The sequence below is a fragment of the Giraffa tippelskirchi genome, chromosome 4, assembly GCF_054371585.1.
Source record: "Giraffa tippelskirchi isolate mGirTip1 chromosome 4, T2T-mGirTip1v1.2.pri, whole genome shotgun sequence".
Classification (NCBI taxonomy): Eukaryota; Metazoa; Chordata; class Mammalia; order Artiodactyla; family Giraffidae; genus Giraffa; species Giraffa tippelskirchi.
The window spans coordinates 202,344,203-202,357,849 of record NC_137278.1 but is presented as its reverse complement, the minus strand read 5'-3'; the positions used below and the strand labels follow the sequence as shown (position 1 = coordinate 202,357,849).

The following is a 13,647-nucleotide window of genomic DNA, read 5'->3' as shown; positions in this document are numbered from 1 at the left end:
GGGCGGGCCAATGGGAGCGCGGGAGAGGCCCGGAGGCGGGGCCTCTTGCGACGGGACGGGTGAGCGGGGGCGGTCCCCGGCGCGGCGGATAGGGGCGGAGGGAGAGGAGGGCGGGCCGGGCTCTGGCCCCGGGGGCGCGCTGGGAGGAAGGAAGGGCCCAGCGTGCAGGTGACTCCGTCGGGCCGCTGCGCGGGAGTGCGGGGTGGGGGCAGCGGGGTGTGGCACCCTCGTCTCCCAGCAACGGTTCCCCCCGACCCAATCGCCAGCCGCCAGACGGGAGCGATGGGTCCATTAGGGCTCTGCCCCTCGATTTGATGACGACGCGGGCAAAGCACCCAATAGTACCAATTCTGCGTGTCCCACTCGCCCAGCCCGGCTTATTACTTGTGTAATGGGATTTCGTCCTTAACCACAGACCCGACAAGGGGGTGTCCTTGCCTCCATTTTACTAATGAGAAAATGAAGGCTCAGAGTGGTGAGCCAACTTGCCCAAGATCACACAGGAAGAAGAGACGGGGATTCGTAACAAGTAAGAGTGGGCGCTAGTGGTAAAGAACCCGCTTGCCAATGCAGGAGACACAAGAGACACGGGTTCCATCCCTGGGTCGGGAAGATCCCCTGGAGAAGGGCATGGCAACCCACTCCAGTATTCTTGCCTGGAGAATTCCATGAACAGAGGAGCCTGAAAGGTTACAGTCCATAGCGTCACAGAGTCAAGCAACTTAGCACAATCTAAGCGCAAAGTGAGTTCTGGAATGATAGGGCCTTCCCATTTAAATGCCCCCTCCTCACAGGGAGTCTTTCTCTGCTTAAGAACCTCATTTTGTGTTCTTGGGTGTGGGCTATACTGTTTCTCTTTACCAAAGCACTTGGTGGTTTTTAAGAGGTTCTTTGCCTGCAGGAGCTCCTCTAAGTCCACAGCTGAGGAGGGACTGTGATGGAATTTGTTGCTAAGTGCATGGAATGGCTTATGGAGCATTGTGACTCAAGCCCTGTGTTACCTTAAGCAAAGTACTTAACCTCTCTGTGCCTCAACTTCACCTTCTATAAAATGAGATGATGCTATGATCTCACAGGCTGCTGTAAGGATTAAGTGTTTACTTAAGTAAAGCACCTAGAGCACTCCCTTTATCCCTAGTTAGTTCTCCTTAGGTAGAGGCACAGGGGGATTAGAATGACTATCATCTCAGTGATTCTGCCATCTCACTTTGGGGTTCAGAAATTATTTCTGTCATGATTATAATTACTATCCCCATTTCACAGGTAGAGAAGCGGAGGCCCAGGGAGCTGAAGTTTTCCCAGCATTTCCCACTGGAATTCTCTCCACCTTGAGAAATGAGACCACGGATAAGTCCTCCTAGACACTGGCCTTCTGGCATTGCTGAGCAGTGTTCTCACCCTACCCCTGTACCTCACTCAGGCATTTATTTGGTCCTTGGGAGAGTGAATGAACAAACAGAAGATCTCAGCTACCACCCTATCACAGTGACATGGGCACTGGGCACCTGACAGTACCAGCCTCCTTGCTGGTTTCCTGGCCTCCTGGGACTCTTCCAGTACCCTCCACACAGGGATTAGAACACTCCCCTGCCCAAAGTTCTTCAACACTTCTCCACTGCTGAGAGGTACATTCTTGTGCCAGTAGTCGATGTTCATTATCATATGGCCCCTGCCTGCTGTCCTTCATCATTAGACACACACACATTTCACGTGCTAGGGCTGCACAAACACCAGGACGTCCCAGAATAAGCCAGGTCCCCTGTACCTCCCTAATGGCACATGTTGTTCTGTGCTGTGTCTGGAACACTTCCCTTCCTGTCCTCTTATGCCCCAACACACACACTCACTCTCTCCCTCCCCTCCCTCCAAATGTTTGTTTGCCTGGAAAATTCGTCCTCACCCTTCAAGTCTCAGTCCAAAGGAAGCCAGAGTGCCCCCAGCACAGACTTAGAATCTCCTTGTCCAGAGCTCCTTGCATCTGTACACTCTACAACTCAAGTGATCACCACACTGTGTCCTGACCAGTTCTATGTCAGTGTCCTTACAAACTGTGAGCTCCTTGTGGGCAGGAAGAGTGGTTTTTGTCTATATCATGTAAAGCCCAGGGCGTCAGCCCATATCAGGTTTTTCACAAATGTTGGTCCAGTGAGTGAATGCACGAGTGAAGCGATGACTCCCTTACTGTAACTTGCCTTGTAAGAGGGATGGTTCAGCCTTAGGGACCCAGGAGTGACTTCTTAAACAGAGCCACCAAACTTTGGGGTTATCCAGTTTCAGACCGTTCCTCTATTGAGGATAACAATGTGAGGCTCAGAGAAGGGAGACAGTGGCCCAAAGCCACACCAGTTAGGGGCAGACAGAGCTCAAGACTTAGGCTTCCTGGGTCTTGACATGGGACTAATTTCACTTTCCAGCCTGAGAAATGTTTAAAGCTGCTGTAAGTAACTGTCTGGGTGGTTCCACTAGCAGCTCTGTCTCTCAGCTCCTGATTTTCCTCATCCCCAGGTCAAGAAGAGGTGCCAGTTCGTTGAGCCTCTGTTGCCATATCTGTCCAATGGGGAAAATCTGTGGAGACTCTCGGGGCTGCAAGGAGGACTCCGCAAGGAGACACGGATGCACGGAGATGGTGGGGACAGGGTGGGTTCTGAGGTCAGCTAGAGCAGGCTTCAAATCCTAGCTCTCCCCCTTGTGTGACCTAGAACAAGTGAGTTTCATTCCTTCATCTATGAAATGGACAATGTGAACCATACCTGTTACACTCAATGGCGAGGATTCAATGCAATCAGGTGTGCCACTCACTGAACACAGCTGAGCACATAGTAGGTGCACAATAAATGCTGGTTTATCATCACCAGCAGCAGCATCCCAGAGTCCATTTCCCCATTTCTCTTCCCCTTCTCTCCCACCAAGGACTTACCTGCTCCCTCCTGCCAGAACTGCTGTGTGTTAGTGACCTTTAGTTAGGCTGATAAGGTAATTCCCGCCCCTGGCTTAAAGATGCCACCCTGCCTAGATAACCATGTTTGCTTGGTTATCCTTGTGCCTTAGCCCCCATAGAGCAGCAGAGAGGAAATTAAGAAGTGGATGGGGGACTTCCCCAGCGGTCCAGTAGTTATGACTCCACACTTCCCCTGCAGGGGCGGGGGTTTGATCCCTGGTTGGGGAACTAAGATCCCACATGCCACGTGGCCAAAAAATAAACAAAAATAAATAAACTGAGCCAAGATTTTTTTTTTTAAATACTAAAAAGAAGAAGCAGATGGGAAAGTTAGTGTTTGGATGCTGCCCCCCACCCCACCCTCTCACACCTCTGTACATCCTGATCTCTCTGAGCCAGTCCTCCCCACCGCCCTGATCATCGGCATATATATATATATTTTTCCCATTAGACAGATGTAGCAACTGAGGCTTGGTGAGTTTGACTGCAACCATGCTCTCATCAAATGAGGAAAATCAGCCAGTGGCTGGTTCCTCTAAACCCTAGCCATACACCCCTGGGCAAGTCCACCTCACCTCCCTGAGTGTACACTGTGTCTAGTTACAGTATCTAACGTGCCCAGCTTAGAGCTAGACCCCTAGCTTATCAGAGTATAAGAACCAGCCTGTCATGAGAAAAGAGAGCCCACGAGCCAGCCTGTGGCCCCTGGAGGTGGCCAAGCCTGCTCCCTCCACCGTGAAGTGGGGGCCAGAGACAGCAAGACTCAGCTGCCTCCCCTCCTCTCTCCCCGCTCTTGAGGAAACCCCGAACCAGAGGCCTGAGTGTTTACAGCCCTCTCTGGGTAGAGGATGGGTTACGTAATGCCAGATGTTTGTGCAACTGGCTCAGGCCCAGGTCTGAGACACACTTTGCAATCCCAGAGCCCCTCGCAGGCCCTCTCTCCCTCTCCCCCCACCCCACCCCCCAGCCTGGCTCCCTTCAGCCTATATGCTGATTGGGAGCTTTCAGCTGTGTGGATTATTCCATCACCCTTCAGCCTGCAGGCTGAAAGCAGCCCCAGCCCGGTCCTGCAGGTGGGACAGGCCCCTCACCGCAGAGACCAAGGGAGCTCAGCCCTCCTTTCTCATGTGCGGGTCCCACATCTCTCCCTCTCAACCCCTACTGGTTTTCCTCTGCCTAACACCAGCCTCCTCCCTCCCCTCCCCCTCTCTCTCCCATCCCCGCCCCTCCCACCCCACTGGAACCAGCCTACCCTTTGCCACCTGAGGACCCCCAGAGACAGCAGGAACGGATTGAACAGCGTGGGACGGTCCCCGGGCATCCGCCATGAGGTCACCAGTCGGCCCTTGAGTGGGCTCCCAGCCTTGCCCTCCGCTGGCCTCTTGTCTGCCTGTCAAACAGGGTCCAGTGTTGGCCCCCAGGTCCCTTTGGTGGGATGGGGGAGTCCCTGATGACAGCCTCCCCTGCCCATGCTGCCCACCTCAAAGGCCCATCTTCCTCCATCCCAGAACTGCTGAGAAAAGAGCTTGTGAACTCGCTCACACATGTGATGTTGGTTGGCAGGGCTCTAGGGGCTCAGTGCCTTTGGGAATGTGCACTTCTCCACCCTCAAGTCAGACCCCAGGGAGCCAGCGGGAGGGGAATGCAGACCACAGATGTGTGTTCAGCCCGCATAGGGTTTTCAGATTATTTTGCATTAGGTTCCAATGTTAAATAATCAAGAGGTTAACACATAACTACATATTTCCAGCTTCTCTTGAATTATCTAAAGATGGAGAAACTCTGGGTCCCTCTTCCCCATGGCAACAATCCTCTGGAGCCAAGGGGTCACCCAAGTGTCCCCTAATCCCAAGTCCCCCATCTGCCTACTCTCCTCACCTTTGTGAAAGGAATGAGTCCCAGACATCTACAGTCATACCAGACAGAGCCCCCAAGTGCACCCCCTTTGGAGTCATCCTTGTTTGGGGATTCCCTGGTGGCTCAGCTGATAAAGAATCCACTGGCAATGCAGGAGACCTGGGTTCGATCCCTGGGTTGGGAAGATCCCCTGGAGAAGGGAATGGCTACCCACTCCAGTATTCTGGCCTGGAGAATTCCATGGACTGTATAGTCCATGAGGATCTCAAAGAGTTGAACATGACTGAGTGAATTTCACCTTCACTTGTTGGGGAAACTGAGGCCCCCGTGATGCAGAGGCATTTGCCCAAAGTCACAGAGGAGGTTACTGGCACAGGCAAGACAGAACCCAGGTGTCTCAAGTCCCCAGAACCCAGAGATTCTCTGGATGTGGGACATGAAGCATCAAAGCACAGGTCCAAAGGACTCTGAGGGGGAAGGATGGCCCCGACCCTGCACCACATCCCCATCACAGCCCTGACCACTAGACCATGGGCTCCGTGATGGCACTTCAGTTAGCCTCTGGCCCACACCCAGACATATAGAAGGCGCTCACTAAGGGAATGCAAGTGAATGAATGAATGACGCAGTTGTCATTCTGTCCAGTCTACGCTGCCTGGGGGTGGACTGAGGCTTTCTGGGTTGCTGGGGCAGGCCTATTTCATGGAGACTAGCGGGGGACCCCTGTATTGCTATTTCCTCTTTGTTCGCAAAACTCCGGCCCCAGGAAGTGTGAAGAAATAACACAGAAAGAGGAAGAGCAAAGCTGCCGGAGTCCCTGTAAGAACTGGAAGCACCTTTAGTGACCGGTCCCTGTCACCTCCCATTTCACAGATGGCCCACTCAGCAGTTAGTTATTCTGCTTCTACTCTGTGAGGCCATGAAGGCAATCAGGGCAAAGCCGAGAAGCTGTGTTGGGGGGAGCAGAGAGAGGGCTGGGTGGGGAGTTCTGAGTCCCGGATCCTAATTTGAGCCCCGGATCCTAATTTGAGCCCCGCCACTGACGGGCTATATGATCCAGGATGACTGCCCTGCCCCTCGTTTCCTCCTCTGCCCAACAGTCAGGGGTCGGGCAGAATCCCCCCAGCTCAGACTAGGGGCAAGGCCAGACAGACACCCCCTCACCCCGTCACACCTGGCTTTTCAGGAGCCAGCATGAGGAACTGCAGAACAACAGGATTAGAGAAGCACTGGCCTCAAGCAGCCTGGTCTCCCTCTTCCGCCTCCCGCTGCCCCAGGCCCTCGGCTCTGACCTCACCTCTCTGGAGGCTGAGGGTGATGAGAACAGTCTGTTTGGCAGGTCGTGGGGAGGGGCGGGGCAGAGCATGTGCTCCAGCTGCAGCCAGGCTTCCCAGCAGCCTTGGCGGGTCTCACCCCTTGCACACTCTCTCCCGCCCGGGACCCTGGAGATCCTCCAGGCCCAGCTGACTTCTGTACCTCCCTGGCCCTCTTCAGCGCCTCTCTGGCTCCAGCTCCTGGAAGCCTACCCTTTCTCCCAGCGTGGCCAGCCCTTCAGACCCATGAGGACCTTGCCTTCCAAGACTATCAAACTGCCATTTGCCCAGGGAAGGGCAGTGACCTTTTCAGGGAATCTTAGCAAGTTGAAAGCGGAGCCCTGGGCTTCTGAACCCAGGACTGTCCACCCACCCAGGTCTCCAAGCCAGAAGGTGGCCCTGCTGCCCAGATCCTCTAGAGCCCCTCTTCTCAGTGACCCCATGGCAGAGCCAGCCTTGGTCTGGATGACTCCAGAGCTCATCTCAGGACCTCAGCCCACCTCCTACCTAATTTCCCTTCCCTTCTCCTCCCTATGACCCACACCCATGACCCAATGACCCAACTACCGAGTCAACCTGCTTCTGGTCAGTCAGTGAGTCTTGGCCTCTGCTTTGTTCTGGTTCCTCAGGCTCCTTTGATTGGAACTGGAGATAAGAAAGAACACAGCTTAGATTAGGGTATTTCCCTTCCCAGGTTTTATCCATCTATCCAACTTCTTATCCATCCATTCATCATCCATCCATCTAATGTCCATCTAGAATCTAGCATCAATTGGTCCATATATCCATCCACCATCCAAAATCTATCCTACATCATCTACCTACTCATCTATCCAACATTATCCCAATATATCCATCCTCAATTAACTCATCATCTATCCATCCATCCTATATCCATGTATCCTTCCTTAATCCATCCAACATCCATCTACCCATCCTGCCAACATTCATTCACCATCATGCATATTCTACAACGTTTACCCATCTATGCAATATCTATCCAGCACCCATCATCTGTTCCATTTATCACCCGTCCATCCATCCATCCACCCATCTGTCATCCATCTGACATCTCTTTCTCATTTGTCCAATATATGTCATTTATCCATCACCCGTTCACACATCTGTCATCTATCACTCATTCATCATCTACCCACTGACCTACCCACCCTCCATCTGTTTCTTGTAGGCCCTCAAGCATCCATATTTTCACTGGTCAACCAGCCACTGAGCTGAGCTCCTCCTTTGTGTCAGGCCCTGGGCTAGGGGCTGGGGGGATGGAGATAAAGTAGGTGCAGCTCCTGCCCGCATGGAGCTCATGTTTTTTAAGGGAAAATGGCAACAACTGAGCATGACCCAGTGAAGAGAAGCAGAACTACCAAGCTCAGAAAGGAAACATCACCAACCCAGGGGTGGGGTGAGTATTCAGGGAAGGCGTCTCAGACAGAGCACCTGATCTGAGACTTGAACAAGGAACATACACATACATACACACAATGGAATATTACTCAGCCATTAAAAAAGAATGAAATAATGCCGCTTACAGCAACATGGATAGAACTAGTCGTTATCATACTAGGCAAAGTAGATCAGAAATAGAAGACAGATAATACATTATATCATTTATATGTGGAATCTAAAATATGACACAAATGAACATATCTGCAAAACAGAAACAGACTCACAGGCATGATTTGTGGTTGCCAAGGGGAGAGGGAGGTGGGGAGGGAAGGATTGGGAGTTTGGAATTAGCAGATGCAAATTATTATATATAGAATAGACAACCAACAAGGTCCTACTGTATAGCACAAAAAACTGTATTGAATATCTTTTGATAAGCCAGAATGGAAAAGAATATGAAAATATATATACAGGAAGGGCTTCCCTGGTGGCTCAATGTTAAAGAATCTGCTGCTGATACAGGAGACATGGATTCGATCCCTGATCTGGGAAGATCCCACATGTCGCAGAGCAACTAAGCCCGTGCACCACAACTATTGGGCTTGTGCTCTAGAGCCGGGGAGCCACAACTTCTGAACCCACTTGCTGAAACTACTGAAGCTCACGTGCCCTGGAGCCCATGTTCCACAACAAGAGCCACCACCGCGATGAGAAGCCTGCACACTGCAACTAGAGACTAGCCCCCACTCTCTGCCACTAGAGAAAAGTCCATGCAGCAACAAAGCCTCAGCACAGCCTAAATAAAAATTATTTTTTAAGGGAGTTGTTTGTTTTTTAAAAAGAGTATAACTATGTCACTTTGTTGTACGGTAGAAATTAACACAACACTATAAAACAACTATAAAAAAACAAACAAACAACCTCAGGCTTTGGAGTCAATACTTTGGTCTCATTTCTCTTGACTTATGCATGAGCTTCCCTGGTGGCTCAGGTGATAAAGAATCTGCCTGCAGTGCGAGAGACCTGGGTTCAATCCCTGAGTTGGGAAGATCCCCTGGAGGAGGGCATGGCAACCCGCTCCAGTATTCTTGCCTGGAGAATCCACATGGACAGAGGAGCCTGGCAGGCTACAGTCCATGGGCTCATAAAGAGTCAAACACAACTGAGCAACTAAGCACACATATGTGTGACCCACGGCAAACGCTGAATGTGTCTGGGCACTGTATCTAGCTGAGGTACATATGACAAAGTATGTAAAGCTCTCAGCCCAGGGCCCAACACACCCTCCCCTGTCATCTAAGGGGGAGGCAGCATGGGGCTGCGAGTCATGGAGACAAGGAGTGTTTGGATGAAGGAGCAGGAACCTCCACATAGCCCCAGTGGTGCCTGTCGGGGAAGCAGTTGGTCCCACTCTACAGAAGACCAGGACCAAGAGAAGCTGGGTGTCAAAATATGCTGTGTCCCTGGTGAGCTGAGGCCAGCTTGCAGGGTTCTGGTCTCTAGGACCCTTCCCATCTTCAGATAAATGCTCTGGGCAGCACTGACTCTGTGACCCTGCCCCTGGGCCAAAGAGACAGGGCAGGGACTTGGTGGGCACCTACTATGTGCCAGGCACTGGGCCTACTTTCCATTCAGACCCCCATTGAAGCAGCTGTCTCAGCAGTGAGCTCAGACCAATAAGCATTTATACAACTCCTTCCCTGTGCCTGAGAGGTGCTGCAGGGGCCAGAGAGGGGTAAGTGAAGCCGTCCTGGACTTTAAGGAACTTGGAATACTGCCATGGGGAGGGGACGTGACCACGTTGGCTGCAGTCCCAGACAGGGCCAGGTAGAGGCCACCAGAAAGCAACACAAACCAAGTACTGTAGGGCCAGAAGGGGAGAAGGCCCTGGTCAGTGCAGCTTGTGGGAGGCCTCAGGGTGATCTGCACAGAGCAGACCTGGGGTCCACCCCTACCCTAGCGCTTACTAGCTGTGTGATCTTGGGTGAGTGGCTTAACCTCTCTGTGTGTCAGACTCCCTATCTGTAAATATTGCCTTTCTCATCAGATTGCCGTGGAGAGTAAATGAGGAAAATACCATAAAACATCCAGATCAAGATTTAGCACGTAGTAAATGCTCAAAGAAAGGGCTGGGTATTATCACTGCAGTTTGGTGGTAGGGAAAGGTTTCGGTCAGGAGGGAGACGGTGTGCAGGAGCCGAGGGGCAGCCTTTCGGGATACTTGTGTGGGGTGAGGCTGACTTTCAGGCTGTCCCTTGGAAATGAGACTGACTTACCTCCTGCTGTGGCAAGCTGGGGCCCTCTGCAGGGCTCCTGCTACCCAACTGGCCTGTCTCCTCCAGACCAGTCGTAGTTGAGGACTCTGGTCCGCTTGTCACTTTGGTCTTTGGCCACTGGGTGGAGGTGCTGGCAGGGCTGGACGGCTGGGCGGAGCTCTGGGGCCACTGCCCGGGGTGGTATCCATTGTCTAGGGCAGCCCCTGCCCCTCCTTCAGGCTGGCTGTGCGGGTCTTGCTCCAGCTCCAGGGTACCGTTGGTGCCTGGGGAAGCATGGCCAGGGCCAGCCCAGTGTCCCGCTGGGTCCTTGTGGAGCAACTGGGCCTGCAGGAGCTCCAGGAGGCCCTCCCAATCCAGTCTCGGAAGACGGGAGGCCAGAGCCGGTTCCTCTGAGCGGGTCCACGGCCCCTCCCTTGGTACCCCGAGAAGGCTCATCAGGTCCCCCCAGTCAAGCTCGGGTCGCCTCTCGGGGCCGTGCAAGTGTGGGCAGGCTCCCTCAGTGCCCCTGCCCATGGCTGGCGGTGTCTCAGGCCTCTGGGATTTTGAGAACTCCCCTGTGCCTGCCCTGGAGTTCTCTGGGGGGCCCACAGGCTGGTGAGGACTGGACAGCTCCTGTAGGCTGCCCCAGCCCCGCTGAGCTGACCTGTCGAGGGGCCTCTCCCAGGTCTCTGACTGCCACCTGTGGCCAGAGAGGCCACCCAGCAGGCTCCAGCTTTTCTCAGACTCCCTGGGAGGGCCCCTCCACATTCCCTCTGGGGCTCTGGCAGCCCCCCGGCTGGACTCCCAGAGTCCTTGCCAGCCTCCCAGGCCTGGGCCCTCCTCCTGGCTGCGCCAGCCTCTCTCCAGGCATCTGTGTGGGGCCCGAGATCCTGGTGGCTCCTCCTGACTCCGCCACCCTCCGAGGGGCTGTCTTGGGCCCGCCCGGCCGCGTTCCAGAGGTCTCTGTATCCGCTGTTCCCTCTCAGGAGTTCTGGCTGACGTTCTCGGGGGCGGTGAGGACCCCTGGAGCCACCGGTCCCCCTCAGGCCGCCTCTCGGGGCTCCTGGGATGAGGGGCTTCTGTGCGGCTACGTCGAGCTGGTTCCACCTGCTTCGCGGGGGGCTTGGTTACCTGAGGATGAGGTGAGGGGCTGGATGAGGGTCCAGGCCCTGGCTGGACAGGGTCTGTCTAGGAGGACAGGCAGCTGGGGTCCTAGCCAGGCCTCAGGGGAGTTGCAGCAGGCAACTCTCTCCTCACAGCAGGCTGGATTAAAGCAAGTCAGAGAGTACCTAGGGCCCCTGAATTCCCTTCCTGGGAGTGTCAGCCCTTCCCTCTCACCCACCTTCCTCAGTTCCACAAAGAAGAGCTGCTCACTTTCCAGTTTCCCCCGCCACCACCACCCCCCAACCCCCTCCACCCAAGATACTGATTCCAAACTGGGCTCTCAGGGGCCAGAATTTCCACCACCAACACCTCATCCCCTGGGTGGGCCTTGCCGTCTAAGAGCTACTTTAAACGCACAAATCCCCACCCTGGAAGAGACAGTCTGTAGAGCTGGACTGACCCATGGGTGGTTTCCCTGAAAAGTTCCCAAGATGGTAGATGCCTAATGAAGGAAGAAGGCAGCGTGGAACGGCCATCTTCAAGATGGATGAACTGGGGTCTGCCTCATTTTTGCCGACTCTTTGGGAGAGAGAGGAGCTGGACACCTATGATTGGGACTTTGACCTTTTCATAAAGAACCTCCCTCCCAGGACCCCTGCCCAGCATCTGGGGGAGGGGAGAAGCAATGGCCCACCCCTTGCAGATAGAGGGGCCCCCCCCAGCAGGCTGGCCATGCTCACCTCCCTGCTGAGGGCAGGGCTGGACTGTCTTTGGAGAGGTTGGCTCTGACGTTGGCTGGGCCGCTGTGACCGCCCCTCGTCCCGGGCGTGGAAAGCCCCTGGTGCCTCGGACTTCCTATGAGCAAATGCAGCCACCCCTCTGAGGGCCCTTGGGTCTGTCCCACTCCCGGTACCCCAGCTCCTCTACTCCCACCCCCAGTGGCAGATCCAGGAACCCACCGCAAGCTAGATAAAGGACCCCAAGTGAGGGAGGAGTCTCTCAGGGCCTCAGTTTCCCCTTCTGCAAAATGGGGATAGTAGCTGACACCACCCTATTCTACCTGCCTCATGGAGCTGTTGTGAAAATGAAGTGAGAAAAGGGGTGAGCAAAAGTGGGGGGCTACACCTTGGCCTTGACCGCCTCCTGTCTCACTCGGTGCTTCCTTTCTGGCCACTACCCCATGAGTGGCCCACAACTCATCCACAGACAGTCTCAACTGGTCCTTGTGGGAATTGAGATTTATTCAGCACCTACTGTGTACCAGGCACTGGGCACACATGATCTTAATGCCAAACATTTACAGAGCACTTCCTGGGTCTCAGGCACTTGTACTATCTCACCTCATCTCCTACAAGCCATAAGGTGGCGATCAGAGATGCATAATGTCATATGCTGCCATATCCCATCCTTTTTTGCCCTCTTTCTGCCCATATGGTAAATTTTGGACTTCCAAGGCCCACCTGTTTTCCCCCTCACTACTAACAGGATTGCAGCCATCCTAGCTGTCAGTAAAAGTGCTCTTAGCAAGATCAGAAGAAAGAAATATCCGCTCTTCCCCACAACTCCAGAAAGGCCAACATAAAACCACTCATGCAAATGTCATTTCTAAGACATCCAAACTTTAGGCATTGTCGCCACATCTAACAAAGATAACCCCTAAGTCCCTAGTTTCAGCTAGTTGTCTTGCTTAATAATTGGTAGCCATGGCTATTAATATTTAACATGACATCTCTGTCGAAATGTAGGAACACTGAACAAATCTGGGCACATCTCTCCCCTCCCATATGTAAGACCTAACCACTCCACTGGACATTTAGGATATTTATTGCAAGAGGGTTTGAGAGTCAGACTTCATTTAAATTGACAAATGAAACTGTGTCTCTGGTAGCTAAACCACACCAGGAGGAGCCTTGGAAAGATGACCAGGTGCTGACCTTAACCAAGCCAGCAAAACAGGAAGAGGAATCTCTGCTCAGGTCTGAGCAAGGAGCTGTGCTCTGCAGTCTGCCTCTAGCTTGGAGACTAGGCTGAAACTCTATAGAGGTTTGGAGAATAAAACAATTATGGGCTTGGGCTTTGTTCTGTCTTATGGCTTTTGTCAATGTCGTTAGAATCAGATCCATAAACTAATTTGCTGTTTTAGCACTTCTTAGCATGTGACTCACAGGGAACTGAAGTTCCCTACTCTGGAGTGTTTCTGAGTTTGAAGGCTGCCTAATCAGGTTTGATTTTTAATCCGGTTTGAAGCAAGAAAGGTTCCTTTCTCTATGAGATCTGAACCTTTCTTAGAACTAGGAAGTAAAAACCCCAATGCTGACTAGTGGGGAGAATGGCAGAAAACACCTTGTGCGGCTGGCGAGGCAAATGTGTGTTCTCTCCCGAGTGAGGGCATTTTCCATATAAACTTCAGCGTGTTAAATAAGCATTCCTTCTGAGATGTTCCCCCATATGGGATGGAGAGAGGAGTGAAGGATCAAGGAGATTCTGAACCTTCGACTGAGACCCAGGCTTTCTGACGCTGAAGCAAGTGTCTCCACGGGCCACCTGTTCCTGAGGGTGGGTGTGGCTGCACCAAGGGCTACAAAGGAAATGCGTTTCCTTTGAAAGCTTGGATGTGCTCTTCCACTTGCAGAGTGTATTAAAGGACAAGAGCCATCAAGTCTAGCAAATTCTGTGAAGGCTCTGTTTTGAATTCAAGAGACTAGGAAATGCTTATATGATTCTAAGACAAGAGACCCCACATTGTAAAGTAACTATACTTCAATTAAAAAAAAAAATT

General features: G+C 52.9%; 1 protein-coding gene and 1 long non-coding RNA gene across 3 annotated transcripts in view; one reads left to right on the top strand and one right to left on the bottom strand.

The window, feature by feature from the left end:
- The window catches only part of LOC145545463 (TRIO and F-actin-binding protein-like), a 41,571-nt gene that overhangs the window by 24,960 nt on the left and 2,964 nt on the right, over positions 1-13,647 (bottom strand). Inside the window, exons 2-5 of one of the 2 annotated variants that reach the window (XM_081590005.1) lie at positions 11,609-11,723; positions 9,786-10,895; positions 6,676-6,753; positions 4,191-4,328 (exon numbers count right to left, since the gene is read on the bottom strand). In XM_081590005.1, the coding sequence (XP_081446131.1) occupies positions 4,191-4,328; positions 6,676-6,753; positions 9,786-10,895; positions 11,609-11,723 (1,441 nt within the window). The remainder of the gene's footprint in view (positions 1-4,190; positions 4,329-6,675; positions 6,754-9,785; positions 10,896-11,608; positions 11,724-13,647) is intronic. The other variant, XM_081590004.1, reaches the window with a different exon arrangement.
- LOC145545467 (uncharacterized) lies at positions 72-3,216 on the top strand. Its single transcript, XR_014082100.1, has 4 exons — positions 72-168; positions 416-529; positions 1,264-1,625; positions 2,506-3,216. It is a non-coding gene; the product is annotated as an uncharacterized LOC145545467 (long non-coding RNA).